Here is a 15,370-nt window from a genome sequence, read left to right as displayed (position 1 = left end):
TAAGACATGCTTTAAATGTACATTTTTTGCCATTGTCCACAACCACATTTAGGAAGGACTTCAAGGGCTACCCATTGCTTCAGAACTACAAGATGATAGTGTTTTATCATTTCACAGTGTACTTGGCATAGCTGTCAACTTTCAGATTTGAAAATAAGGGATCAGCAGCCTCTAAAATAAGGGATTGGCAGCCAAAATAAGGGATCAGCAGCCTCACCTGACCCAGGCACTCCTGTCTTCCACTGCCTCCCGCAGTTTGGTCAAACTCATGTTGGTAGCTTCGAGAACACTGTCCAACCATCTTGTCCTCGTGGTTCAATGTTACTAGTGAGCAAAGCTATCCAGTCAGGCTATCTTTCTCCTAACTTTTGGGGTTACGTTTCTATTTAGCTGTCCATTAATACTAACAAACCGTATCTCCCATTCATCTCTCAGATCCCCTTGTAAATCTAAAGTACTGACCTCACCACATCTTGCGGTAAAAAAAAATCCCCAAGTTAATTACACATTGTGTGAAGGTAAGTGTGTGAAGCTACAGCATTCCTACTATAAGCTTAAGTGACACATTCAGTCTCTCTCTCTCTCTCTCTCTCTCTCTCTCTCTCTCTCTCTCTGTGTGTGTGTGTGAGAGAGAGAGAGAGAATAGAGCCCCTCCGAGCCAAAGGCAGAAAGCCCAGCCAGCAAGCCAAACAAAGCCTCAAGCGGTGGTTCCCACTGTGCAGCAACCCGGCAAAGGGATACAGCAGGGAAGTGCTTGAAGCAAAGGCAAGTCCCCAGGCAACGCAGCCGATTTGATCGGAACAATGCATGCAAGCTCCACCCCCCAGTCATTCTTAGACTCCTTACTGGGCAGCCGAGCAATGCAGTTGAGGAGCCTCCCTGGCCAGCAGGGAGCCAGGAGGGAGAGGAGCTGCTTTCTTTGAAATCTGGGAAATTTACGGGATATCAACAATCCGGGATAGCAGTGGGAAACGTCACTGGAATATGGGAGTTTCCCGCCAAATAAGGAAGGTTGACAGCTATGGTACTTGGCCCTGGGGGCGAGCAAAGGTGTTGTGACACCTGGGGCGAGGCATTACTACATAGGGCGCATGTGCGGATTCACTATGTGTGATGCATGTGCCGTACGTAGCGACGCCACACGTGCACTATACATAGCGGTTTGCCGCTCGAGCGCCATACGGACGGTGCCGGGATCCCTCCATTGCTGCTACAGCTGCGAATGGAGGATCCTCTACATGTGGCTGTAGCAGCAACAAAGGGATCCCACCGCCATCCATACAGTGCTCGGTCCTCCACATGCGGCTGCGGCGGCGTGATGGCTGCTCACACTGCCACGAGGTGCCTTCTTGTCACCCCCCCCCCAGACATGGCACAACATTTGTGTGAAACAGTGTGTGTGTGTGTGTGTGTGTGATGAATGACCCTCCCTACATTCACTAAGCTGTAGGTTTAGTTGCCCTGGTTGAGCATGAGTCCTGCAAGAAGACACTTGCTGCACCAAGAAAAGCAAGGAGTGATGCCCAGCAGATTGTCAGAACATTCAGCTTGCCTGCTGTCAGTAGCAACACCCACTAAATGTCTGAAGGCATGAAGAAGGCCTTTGGAACAGCCGTCAGGAAAACTGCACCACTGAAAACCTTGTCTGAAGAAATCATCACAGACCACAGCAAGCAGATGAAGCAACCGGCAGAAAGCACTATTAAGAATTGTACTTGAAGGAAAACATGGTTGCTGACATAGCAGTTGACAGCGTTCAGACTCTGCCTGTCTTGAAGATCTGGGTGTCTGTCCTTCCCTTGATGATCTGAAGAACACCATCAACTCATAGGCATGTGGTAAAACCCCAGGACGGGATGGAATCCCAGCAGAAGTGTTGATAGCCAGCCTCAACTCCTCCCTCATGATGCAACTCCACGGCCTTATCTTGCAGTGTTGGGAAACAGGATGCATGCCACAAGACATGCATAACTCAAGCGTTGTGACCCTCTACAAGAACAAAGGTGACCACCATGATTGTAACAACTACTGAGGAATCTCCCTGCTGAGTGCTGCATGGAAAACCTTTAACCATGTAGTTCTCAACAGATTATAGTCACTGTCTAACAGGGTCTATCTCAAGTCACAATGTGGCTTTAGAGCCCAGAGGTCAACAGTCAACATGATTTTCTCACTCCGTCAGCTGCAGGAGAAATGCCGAGAGCAGAGATGCCCCTTGTGCACCACCTTCATAGACCTGATGAAAGACTTTGACCTCATCAGCCAAAAAGGACTTCTTACACTGGTCAATAAAATAGGATGCTCACGTAAGCTCCATAAAATGATTGTGTTATTCCAGGAGAACATATGCAGCACAATCCAGTATGAAGGCTCATCCTGTGAAATAGGGCTGTGTTCTCACTCCAACTCTCACTGGCCTATTCTTCTCCCTGTTGTTCTCATATGCCCTCAGCTTGACTGAAGACAGTGTGTACATCCATTCAAGGAGTGACATGGGTCTGTTCAACCTGTCTCCATGCCAAGACAAAAGTGCAGAGCAAAACAACAAAGCACAATGACCACACTTTTCTTTCTTTCTTTTTAAATAAAGTAACCAGACTATTTTGGAGCTATGGTAGTGTGGGGCTCAATTAAATCAGGTGCATTGTGTTTAAAGAATGCTACAAGTCCTGAGACTCCAGTCCAAAATATAGTTTATTTAGAAGTAAAGCCTGTAGAATCTGGTGAGGTTTCCCTTAATGTAAGCAAGTTTAGAATCCACCTATATTTTCTCTATGGTCTTTTAAAATTATTATTATTGTGGCACTGTAGATATTATGCTGGGAAATAAAAAAGGTAAATTAAACTACAGTCATACCTCGGGTTAAATATGCTTTGAGTTGAGCACGTTCGAGTTCGAGTTGCACGTTCGAGTTGCGCGTTCGAGTTGTGTTACTTTCGGGTTTCGCTCCTTGCGCATGTGCAGACGCTCAAAATGACGTCACGTGCATGTGCAGAAGGGGCAAAAATTGACGCACGTGTGCGCAGACGTGCCTTTGCTAGTTACATTTAACTCTAGATGTGAACGGGGCTCCGGAACGGATCCCGTTCATATCTAGAGGTACCACTGTATTACTTAGATTCTGTGAAATCATAGCAACCGTGATAGCAACACTATCACTTGACAACCCCAACCAGCTGACTAGGGCAGTACTTTGCACAGGGAAACAATGTAGCCAGAGCCCCATGGACCTTGCATTTGCTTAGAAATAGTAATGGAAAGGAAAAGGAAAAGAAGCAAGAAGTTACAGCAATTCTGTGTAAATATTTTTAGAAATTCCATTATACACCACCTTGGAATTTTTCATCATAAGGCCATTAAAATATATTTTAAATAAGTAAAATGAGAACAAGCACCACTCATGAGAAGGCTTCTTTTTTTCTCAAAATGAACTTCCTGGGAGAGTTGACTGCTCATTCTCCACATGTGGCTTGGCTACCATATTCCTTATGTCTTTCTTCCCTGTTCAGCCTTCCATCTTCTTTTGTCTCCATTGCTAATTGATCCTGTTCTCAAAATCATTTCCTATCATTGCTGCCTGAGCTGCATTAATTGGAACGGTCAGGTCCTGAGACTGGGATCTTCTTCATGTGACCATATGGCTAGCCGCTGAGCTATATTCCCTTCTGGGGAAATCTGAAAAAAAAACCTCTCCCCTCCCCATATAGCAGGGGGTAGTGAACCTTTTTGTCCTAGCAGACCAGATCATTACTTGTCCCCACATCCAGAGGCCTACTTTGACAGGTGGGTGGGATAACCTGCCTCTTGGTCACCTGACGTCATAATGAATTAAGATTTAATGTCTCTGTCATCAACTTCTGTTAACATGTTTTAGGGAACAGAACAGCAATCTTACCTGCCCCTAAGTCCTACTGAATTCAATGGGACATAAATGGCAATGTGAAGGAATTCAATACGCATTTTAAAAAACACCTCTCTGAGTGATTAGAAGAGCGAAAAGAGGAAGTGAATCTGGTTATCCACTTTTAAATATTTTGAAATACTTTTCATCAGTCAAAAGATAAAACAGAGATTAATAAATCAGGTTACATTTTAGGAGAGGCTCCCCCTTTCACAACAAGAATTCAGCAGACCCCTCCTTCATGCTTGCTTGAGGAAGAAATACAACCTGTCTAGGGTATAAGAATTGCAAAAGGACACATGCAGGCTAACAATTTTCAATGAACTGTGTAATTATATACTATGTTTAAATTATATCAATAAAGTTTATTGTTATTGTCACTAGTAAAAGATGACAAGCTATATATTTCTACTGTTTATTCTTTTACAACGTCCTAAATCAAGCTACCTTTATGGTAAAATGTTGTATGCCTTTGAAGGCATGAAGTGGCATCAGCAAAGAGCTGCCTGGATTTGTGTGTTTAAGGAAAAAAATATCGATTTTATAAGAACTGAAGAGTTATGAGAGAGTGACAGATGAAAGTTGTGTTCCTAGTCACAGCGCCACCTCCCTTGTGCAGTGGCTATAGCTAAGCTGTAATGAACAACCTCAAGCAGAGAATGATTTGGGTTAGAAATGGCCACAACTTTAAAGATTCCAGATGTAGGTGGATTTTGGCTAGGCTATCATTGGGTGTATACCCATTCCATCCTCCAGCCAGAGGGTGGAAACTTTTGACAGGGTCGTGCCAAGGATTATGGCCTCCCCAAGACTCCAAACTACCGAGGTGGCTTTTATGTGTCACTGTTGAACTAGAGTGCAAGCATCCGAATCATGATCCATCAGTGAGGCTCCGCCCACTAGCAGGCCCCTGATTGGCCTGTTCAAATTAGAGATTTTAGTGGGCAATCCCACCCTGCAATGGGGCCAGCCAAAAAGATTTACAGGGCCAGCCAAGCTTGTTCATCCTGGCTACTGGAGATAACGGATGATCTGTAAGGGGCCACAGCTGCCACCCACCCAGAAAAGGGGTAACTATCATGGTAAACTCTGTGCAAGTGGAATTTTCAAGGTTTGGATGTAATACTAAATTGCAGTTCATGAAAAATGGAAGTGAATGCTTCCGCTCTTCTCAGGGTTGTGCTGGTAGAGGAGATGGAATAGGAGAAACAAGTGAACAAAAACTTGTTCATGCTATTCTGTCTGAACAAATCATTTTGTTCTATCCATTACAAAAGATTTGTCACCCAATAACCTTCTCACTGTAGTAGCTGACACCAGCTTTGCAAAACAGTTGGATGATATTCCAATATAGTATTGAAATGTGTTAACGTATCTCAGATAAGCATACTATTTGGAAACAGACCATATACGAAGGCAAGCCCTTGCTTCACACTCACTCTGTTATTGGAGGGCTAATAAGGGATAGTAATTAGCCGGAATTACTGTATTATGAGTGGATTTCTTTCTCTGGAAATTCATTGTTTGTAGGAGGGCAATAAATTTATTAGTCATTGCTAAAGAGATGAATTAACAGCAAACTTCTGATTGGCAAGGTAACTCTTGTTTTCATTTTTAAAAAATCAAAAACCCAGAGAGAGGTTGCCTGAAATCAATAAAGACTTTGTTGTGTGAGAGGTGGTTCGTTGAATTGAGGATAAGACAGCGAGAACTTGACTGACAAATGAAATTGCAAGATCTTTTAATTAGGAACACAGCTGAGCGAAAGTCAGAGATTCCTGATGGGTTTTAACTGAGGAACTGAGCCAAGCATACAAAACAGTTACTGGAATAATACAAAAGCTTCTGCAACCTCATGCCTCAGGCAGTTGTAGCCGTGAGACTAAATGAATGGCCATTAGCTTGAACACATGAGAGCTCTTCTGGATCAGACCAGGGGCCCATTTAGTTCATCATCCTGATTTCTGTCACTGACTAACCAGATTGTTCCAGGCAGTCAACAAGTACGGCATGAAGGCAAACAACCTTTCCCGTTGTTCATCTTCCCCCTGCCCACACTTCCCCATTGACTACTTTGGATCCTAGATGTTCCATATAGCTATCATTGTCTGTACTAACAGTAATGCTAGTTCTCTGGGTTCTGCTCTGGGTTCTTCTGTATGCACAAGAGTGAAGCATTAGCAGGGGCACCGAGTTGGGTCCCACATTTTTTGGGGGAGGCAGCTGTTGTGTGTGCATGGTGTCACACGTGCGACACCCCGCCCCACCCCTTCATACCACGCCTGCCAGGATGCTCTGGCAGGTCCCACTTGTCAGGGTCAATTGCTGTTTATTTGGGGCACATATGCTCCACAATTCTGCCCATTGTTTTTCAAAGCCATTTAAGTCACTTGCCATCACCACATCCCATAGTAGCATATTCCACAAATGAACTAAGGATTGTGTGAAAACACTTTTGGGGGGCTGTCCTAAAGCTACCAGCAATTAATTTCACTGAACGGTGCTTAATTCTAATGTTGAAAGAAACAAAGTCACTGGCTCTTCACCTAACCTACATCATGGAGTTTTTCAACTTTTTGTGAAAATAAAGTAAGGATGGAGGGAAGCATGATTTCACATGGAGTTCAATTTTATCCTACTACTTCCTTTGGTGAAACTGTAGATAAGCTGTGGCCACTTCTCTAGCAGCATTCCAAGGCAGGCATAAGCAAACTCGGCCCTCCAGATGTTTTGGGACTACAACTGCTATCATCCCTAGCTAACAGGACCAGAGGTCAGGGATGATGGGAGTTGTAGTCCCCAAATATCTGGAGGGCCGGGTTTGCCTATGCCTGTTCCAAGGGATAGAAACATGCTTTAACTTTCAGCCAGAACCAGTGTGCAGTAAAGAGGGAAGTTTTGTAGGCCTCAGACTTTCCCTAGAAAGGTGAAAGGCCTTGTCATAGGTGATTCCTTTATTCAAGTAGCCAGCTAGAAAGAGCTGACTATAACTATGTTGCATATTTCTTACTTGAGGCAAAGTAGGTCTGGAACCGTGATTAAAGATAAAAGTGCAATAGAAAAGGCAGATAGGTCTACGTGATTTCCACTTACTTCCTTATACCATGCTCATAAAAGTTTTAAAACCATTTGTTGTTCAACTGCAAACTTGAAGGGTGCATCTCTTGTTCAGACATGAATCTTTTGGTTTTCCTCATATTGGTGTTGCATTTAAGGAAAAACATGCTTTGTTCTTCAGTTTAGGATATACCTGACAAAGATGTGTAGAGTTTACTAACCCTTGGGAAAGTTTCACTTCCTTTGTACCTCAGAAGGCCGACACACATTTCACTTCAAATCTGACTTACGCAATACATTGATGGTAATTCTAAAAAGAACATAAGTGACCAGGAACAAGTAATGAACACAATACTGTTTAAGGAAGTGCAATATGCCTGGCATGCCTTGCCTTGTTGCCAGTAAAAGGGAATTGCTTCCGTGACAAATTTAATAAGTGTCATTGAAGCAATTCCCTTTTGCAGCCAGCAAATGTGTATAGACTAGAGAGAGTACACTTGTTGAATGTCACATGTGAATAACACATACAGCTCAATGGTTGTATAGGCATGTACACAGACTGTACACCTGTTGAATGTAGCATACAAACTCCCCTAAAGTCACTCCCATTTTAAAGCAGTTTTGTATATTGGCCTTTGCCTTACTTGCTGGAATTGCAAGCTAAATTATATTTGCCCCAGAGTGTTAAAGTTGTTAATGCCTGCTGATATGAAGGGGAAGCAAGAGCTGGAGGCCATGTGTAGTATATACACCTGTGAGGTGACAGAATACTTGTATCAGTGAAGAGAGGAGTGCAGGAAGCTTGGAAAGGCCAAAACCTAGGGAGAAAGTTGGTTTCGGGAGTAGCTGAAAGGAGACATGGGCGAGAAAAGAAAGAAGAAAGATAATCTGCAAAAGAAAAGGCAAAGCAGAAACAAAGCAATAGGAATTGAAATACATGTGACAGAAACTGCTGTTCAGCTAGCAACAGTTAACTGACATAGCTAAGTTATAGACCTCACTGAAACGGTGCTGCAATTGCCTCACCCTCCCCCATTTACAGGGAGAATATAATACTTGTGACAGGCTAAATAGATAATCTGGCTGGAAGATCTTCAGTTTGGTTTGATTTACTGCTGCCCTTCTACCCTGGTAGTGGCAGCGCTGCCAATACCACCAATTAGGAACTGGGAATTCAATTTATAATTAGCACCAAGTGATCGTAGGGCTTCTTTTTCACCAGCTTGAAAGTTCTTCACCTTTGTCTGTATAATATGAAGGGATGTTTAAGAACTGGTGGATTTAGATGTAAATATTACATTTTAAAGAAATCCCTGTCACAGGGTTCCTGTTCAGGAATGCAGTTGAGGGGAGATTAAAAGGAATACCATCTTGCTTAGGGGCATTATTGTAAGAGTCCAAAAATGCCCATAGTTCCTCATGTTGAAGGACTTCAATAAATTTGGAACACACACACACACACACAACACACCAAGGTTAGCAAGGGTTCCCTATTCTAGAACAAATGCAGCTCCAAAGATCAACCTGCTCTCTTGTTTCCCCCGTGTTTCAGGTTAAGGCTTTATGGGTGGGAAAGGTAAAACTTTGATCTGTGAACTTATTAACTTGCCTCAGGAAAACTGTGTTAGCTAGAGACTCAAGATCATGAATGTCAGAGTTGGGGTCTTTCCATTCTGGCCTGCTTCTGGTGGTGTAAATGCATTTACTTTTTTCCCCTTTAAAAAAAAAACTGAACAAGAATGTTGCTGTAGTAATAATATGAAATATGCTCACTTTGATAACATTTTACTATCTTTCTTTTGCAGAAATGCAACCAAAATGTCAACAAATGCAGTGCCAGTACAAATGTGCTATATCCAGGAACAGAACTGGATGCTACTGTGAGAAAGGATATGAACTTGGCATCAATGGGAAAACGTGCCAAGGTAAATAACCATTCTGTCATATTATTTTTAAGCCCTTGAGCTCAATGAACTACTTTGGTGGGGTTTCATCTTGATTTCAGGAGATCTTGGAGAAGTTGCATATGATTTTAAATGCATAGTTGTCTGAAGAACCATTGCCTTGAAGTAGTAAGATATTTGTGATAGAACAGGATAGCATTTCAGTCCTGGGCATGGATGAGTGAGAAAATAGCCAATGGTCAAACAGGACATTACTTTTATGCAGGGGTCCTAAAAAAGGTCAAAATGTTGGAATCAGTGCTGTCACTCTTGCGATTAGCAAGATCCTTTGTCAAGAAGTGAGAGAAATGGAATGTCATTGCTGCTTAGCCAGGATGATCTGATTTAACAGAGCAGAACGGAGGGGTGAGATTGGCAGATCATGGGGAAAACAGAACATTGAAACCCTGAAAACATTATTAGAGTTCAGTTACAGAATTGATGGAAGTAATCTGAAAGTCATCCTGCTTTTAACTAGGATGTGAACATTCTTACATCAACTTTCACACATTTACTGGGTAGCCCTCAGATAGTCAGAACCAGTGTGGTGCAGTGGTTAAGATCGGTAGACTCGTAATCTGGTGAACCAGGTTCGATTCCCCACTCCTCCACATGCAGCTGCTGGGTGACCTTCGGCTAGTCACACTTCTCTGAAGTCTATCAGCCTCACTCACCTCACAGAGTATTTGTTGTGGGGCAGGAAGGGAAAAGAGAATGTTAGCCGCTTTCAGACTTCTTTGGGTAGTGATAAAGCGGGATATCAAATCCAAACTCTTCTTCTTCAGACCATCTTTTCAGACAGCTAATGTCCCAGATTCTAGCTGTACCATATGGCTTGAGACTCAAGAAGATACATGAAAGAAAGCTTGATGTTTAGACAAAAGGAAGGGGGCTTTGTATGTAAATCTCTCATTCTAACACTTGCTTCTAATCAAACCATTTTGATGTTCCCATCAGATGTAAATGAATGCAGTCTGTATGGGGTCTGCAGCCAAACCTGCGAAAATTCAGATGGCTCGTATGCTTGCAGCTGTGTGGAAGGTTATCTTCTTCAGCCAGACAAAAAATCTTGCAAAGTTAAAAGAGGTAAGGAGAAACAGTTGTCACCTATGTAGTTCTTTTCCCCCCCCAGCTCTTTCATATTTATCTTTATTTTTAGTAGATAAAACTTATTGCCTTAGTAAATGTGATAGATTATGCCAAAGTATGAATGAAATTTCATTTTTACATTTTATATAGTTGGAAAACCAGAACAGAACCCTCAAGGTGTCAGAGTTCAAACCCCTTGCAGATAGAAAACTAACACATCAGCAGAAAGCTGGATTAAAACCCTTCCCCCAAAGTATTAGATGGTAGTCTTTATATTAGTCAAAAACATTTGAAAAAGTTTAGCTAATGTGAGTAGACAGCTCCACTCAGTCAAGGTTAATTCAGTCAGTTCTATCCTTCAACTAGATCTCATCTGATTCTCTCCCACATACAGATGAGTATTTATAATAATTTAAGTCCACCTTAAATGAAACTATTAGGAAGTAATTATTCCCTTTGGATGTTAGACCTGAGACTCTGCCTTGCTCCTAGCAACATCCCATGAGCATTGATATAATGATATTAATACTATGCCTTATTAGATAATTAATGCATATTTTCATTAGCAATAATAAACTAAGCATTTAAGGGAATTAGCAAGTTTGGTTTAATGAAGTCAAATTGAAGAAAGGATTTCCCTAGTCAATGTGTTGACTCTACAGCCTATTTTCCCCCTGCAATCTGTTCACCATCAGCATGCATAATGACACACAAGGCACTCTGCCTTACTGTGAAAAAGAGAAGAAAAAGAAATTGGGATGTAAAAGGAGACCACCCTTCTCCATGGTGCAAATGAAAAACAAAATAAATGAAAAATACTTTTATATACTTTTGCAATGTAGTAAGTCCCACTGAATTCACTGTAACTTCTGAGTAGACACGTATGGTGCTGCACTGTTTTTTATGGACATACAGATGGGTTAATTGGATGGTCTTCATACTGTTACATAAATTTATTATACTGAAACTAAAATAAACATAGGATCATGAAGCTATGAGCAGTATACAGGAATAAAGACATTTATAAGCCCAAGAAATAAAACCTGTTTAGATTTCATATTGATCCACAAACCACAGCAATGGATTTGAAATATAGTAATATAATACAAACTAAGATTATGCAGCAAAAATCAATTTCAATATTTCTTTTCACTTGTCATTCATCATGAATGTCATTTTAGTGGGATTTGGCAGGTGTCATTGCTGATACTGTACTCAAAACTGCCAATTAACTACAGATAAACACTTTTTTTTTACTTTAACCTAGTTTTTTCTGTTATGAAATAAGTATTTGTCAGTATTTGAGTAGATACCTATGTACATTTACCTGGGACTAAGGTCTACTTGTGATTAACAGACGTTGGATTACAGCATTCATCAGATTAGGCCAGCCACAAATTGAAAGTATAGTGATATGCAGCAAACTTCTCAAGTTTGTGAGCCTAGGTAACTTTACATCATCCCTGTTTTGTTTTACTCCCATACCATTCGTTTTTGTTTTTATTTCTTTTCTTTTTGGTGCAGCCCATCTATATATTTTGCATTTCCTATGATTCAGTGGTACCAGAGAGGTACCTCCTTTTGGATTGCAGATAAATACAACTAAAACAGTGACAACTAGCCCTGCCTGGTTAGTAGTGTACAGTGTCAACGTAGGGCTTTGTTCTGGCCTATACAGTTCTATGTTTTATGACAGAAAAACTTTCCTTTGCTCTTCCTTCCCTGTTTCCTTGTAAGCAAGGGACTTCGCTGGAAGGAAAATGCCTGTTATATGAAGCTTTCTTTTTCATTTCATTTTGTTTCGCCTGCCTTAACAGCTGTTCCTGCACTTCATTGCCTCTACATCCCTCCCATAGCTGAGAGAGCTCTCCGATAAGGAAATGTAGAGCCTGGAATTATTTATTCCTTTCCCCCTCATGGGCCCAGAATCTTGGCAGTATTCTATCAGCCAAAATGACCAGAACTCTGCATCACTCAGCTGCTTTTTTAAAAATGCATCCATTGGCACTAAATCACTGGGGCTTGCTGTTTGATATCCAACAAATGTCTATGTTGGATATTCACATGGACAGGGTCAGTTTCATTTTTTACTTCAGGTGTTGCTGAACTAGAGCTCCCATTATCCCTGACCATTGGCCACACTGGCTGGGGCTGATGGGAGTTGGAGTCCCACAACACTCCTAGCCCTGCTTTCTGGTATCAGTGTATGTGGTTGCACAAGAGGAGCCTTTTCCAACTCTGAAGAAAGAGTGCAGTACAGTACTTATTCAAATGAAGCACCATGCTTTTATTGTATTCCAACAGAATTTTCAGTGGCAGCCATTTTATTCTAATAGCTATCTATTAATCAGTCAATTCTCTAAATCAGCAGTGGGCAACCTCTGATACTCCGGGCCTATTTAAACCTGGCAGCCAATCCTAATTTATTATTACTTTTACCTGTGATGCTTCCCCCCCCATCCCTTCCCACCTTTGATGCCATTTATGATGTCAGGTATGGGGCAGGTAAAGATGTGACTGCAAAGGAACAGTCAGGAATCTTAAAACGCACCACTGATTGTTTATTGGCTAGTGGGGCTTGTACTTGGTGCCTTTTAAATTTTTCACCCAATGCAAGCACCAACAGAAGCCCATCTCTGCTGAAAGCAGGGCTTGGAGTTTATGCTGATCAGCAGTAACTTCAAGCCTCACTGGGATCAGCTACACTTTAGAATTTTCAATCAGGAACTTGGAGGTGGAGCTGACCCTTGCCAAAGTTGAGCCTGACGACATTGCCAGCTAGCCGATTGGCTTGTTTGAAACCATTGCCCACAATCAATACACTGGAGACATTGCAGAATATTTCTCCCATTTTAACATGATGTTATTTACCCCTGCCTTCTAGGGCAGATTTTCAGGGACATAAGAGGTCTGCAAGAGGGAATATGTGAAAGTTACCTGTTTGCCTTCAACAAGATAAACATTCTGAGTGGGGGGTTTCATTCATGAGTGTACATTTTTCTATATATAGTGTCTGTTCAGCTTCTGTGCCGCAAATAAATGACTGTGCCAGCAGCGGCACACCCTGGAGTCTCAAATTTCAGTGGTGCCCTGTGTGACGTCAAAATCTAGTGCCACCCCTCCCACCTTTTGCTTTCCATTGGATTTCATAGTTATGGTGCCTGCTGTGGCATCCCAGAAGCTCCACACCCTGGGCAACCAAACTAGTCATGCTCCCCTAGATCTGCATTTGCTGCCAGTACCTAATGAATGTCAAGCCAGTCTGAGCTTAACTAAACCTCCATCCTATGAGTCCTATTTCTCCCAATTTTACTCTTGAGTGGTATCCCTTGACCAATTAGAATTCATTCAGGATGGTTTCAACCTCTCACATTGCTGATGCTGCGTTCTGTTCTGACAGAAGGATGCTTAGCCAACATACCACTTCAAAGACTGAGCAAGAAGAAGCTGAGGAAAAGTTGCTATATTGGAACCATGATCTGGTTGTTTAGGTTTTGTGCTGTGCTGGGATAAAAGGGCTTCCTTTCTTGCAGTGCAGCACAGAAGAGCTCCCACCTGCCTATAAATTGTCTGCCCTTTCCCAGCTGCTTCTGCCCCTTAACTTCCCTGTTTCTTCCTTTCCCTTCGCCGTACTCTTTCTCCCCACTTCACCACTTAAATTCTGTCTCTGTATGTGGCACGTGTGCTCTGCCTTCGTCCAGCTCTGACTGCTGTTAGTTGCCCTGCCCTCTGCCCTGCCCTTCACCTCACTAGTCCTAGTGGACAGTGACCATCATTGGCTTAAAAAATAAATAAATCAGGTTCCAAATTGAGATTTGAAATTAGATGCTGAAATAGCTGTCATAAAGCTGTGATCAGATTTCTTACAATCCTTTTATGTCTGCTTTTTCTTTTAAAAAGCCCCCCAAATATCTAGTTGATAACTAGGCTGCAGGCCTGCTCCTTGATAATAATCCATTTAGCTGACTGGAATCAATCGGACTCATATTTGCATTACTGAGAGTAGGCCAGAACCCCTAGTTAGTGGGTGGGGGAAAATGAAATAGAGTTTTGCTGAAGATTCAGAACCTTTATTCTTCTTTGCAAGGCTTTCACAACTATGTTAGTGTCAATGCAAGAAAAAGAATATCAAAAACAGCTACTTAAATTTTTAGCTTCTGGAAAAGCTCGTGTAAGGTTATATTTCTCATTTACAGCAGATCTATGGGGAAAAATAGACTGTAATGAAAGGAAGAGAGCCTTACTATGATCAAAAGGTGTCTGCTCTGCACAGTCTTTAATGTGTATGTTTTTCTACTCTTCTAAAAAAGATTCAGAACAAATTGACAATGCTCATGTGAGAAACTCGCTAAATTAAATTAAAGTTTTAGGATTTCAAATCTGCACTACTCTTTTTTCAGGCATATAATTGTGAAATATATTTCTGCTCTTGTTTTCTTTCAAATACTGTACTTCATGCATTCTTTTCCCACCAGCCTTTTGTCTCAGTCCTAGCAAATTTCTGGATCCTATTGAATCATCTGTTATAAAGCTTGTTTTTAATATAGCAAGATGATTCAAAGTGGATTGTAATTTTTTCCCAGTGTTTTTTTGTCTTTCCTTTGTAAAAGATGTTCTATAAGGTAAGCATATCCTCTAATACTCTGAAGATTTTCTTCAGCAATAGAGTTGTAGCTGATGGTGGCAGCGTAGCAGGGGGAGACTTTGGTTTCTTATGTGCTGTGACACTGTTTATTGATCTGTGGTTCAAGGAAAAAGCAGATAGGAAGAGAATAGAATACAAGTCTTTCATCATCTTAACCACAGTCAAGGAGCAAACTAACTACCTTTTGAGAAAGAGAGATATAATTAAGGACTTTTTTTATATGTGGGTTAGAGGTGTGCCATTTCATGTCTCATTAAAACACCAAATAGAGCATCATTATTTGAACAGTTTAAAACTCATTTGGCCTAATTATAGTCTCGTTGTCACTAGAATATTGCTTTTCTTACAGCCTTTCAATACAGCAAAGTAGATCCGCATATATGTTCAAAACACTGCAAAAATGCTCAGATTGTGTGCTTTGTTGTTTATCTCTAGCTGTTGTGCATCTGAGATCTTGTATACACTTGAGATTTGGAATATAATGTAATGTAGGGAAAAATAACATAATGCTTTTAGAAAGATCAGAGGCCACGAGAGAGAGAACAGGACCACAGCAAGTCATTTTGAAACAAGCCCTGAAGGATAGCTCAGTCAGTAGAGCACGAGACTTTATCTCAGAGTCGCTGATTAAAGCCCCACATTGAGTGAAAGATTCCCTCATTGCAGGGGATGTCCCTCATAGTCCCTTCCAACTCTACAAATCCGTGATTCTTTGAAGAGAAGGGTAACACAAG

At 41.6% G+C, this 15,370-nt stretch overlaps 1 protein-coding gene across 3 annotated transcripts in view; it reads left to right on the top strand.

Annotated features, from left to right (window-relative positions):
- The window catches only part of LRP1B (LDL receptor related protein 1B), a 768,212-nt gene that overhangs the window by 435,556 nt on the left and 317,286 nt on the right, over positions 1-15,370 (top strand). For all 3 annotated transcript variants that reach the window (XM_082196914.1, XM_082196915.1, XM_082196913.1), the window contains 2 exons: positions 8,765-8,884; positions 9,860-9,988. In XM_082196914.1, coding sequence (XP_082053040.1) covers positions 8,765-8,884; positions 9,860-9,988 — 249 coding nt within the window. The remainder of the gene's footprint in view (positions 1-8,764; positions 8,885-9,859; positions 9,989-15,370) is intronic.

The sequence above is a fragment of the Podarcis vaucheri genome (assembly GCF_965113315.1).
Source record: "Podarcis vaucheri genome assembly, chromosome: 1".
NCBI lineage: Eukaryota > Metazoa > Chordata > Lepidosauria > Squamata > Lacertidae > Podarcis > Podarcis vaucheri.
Note: the sequence above shows the minus strand (reverse complement) of the source record. Positions and strands in the feature narration are given on the sequence as shown.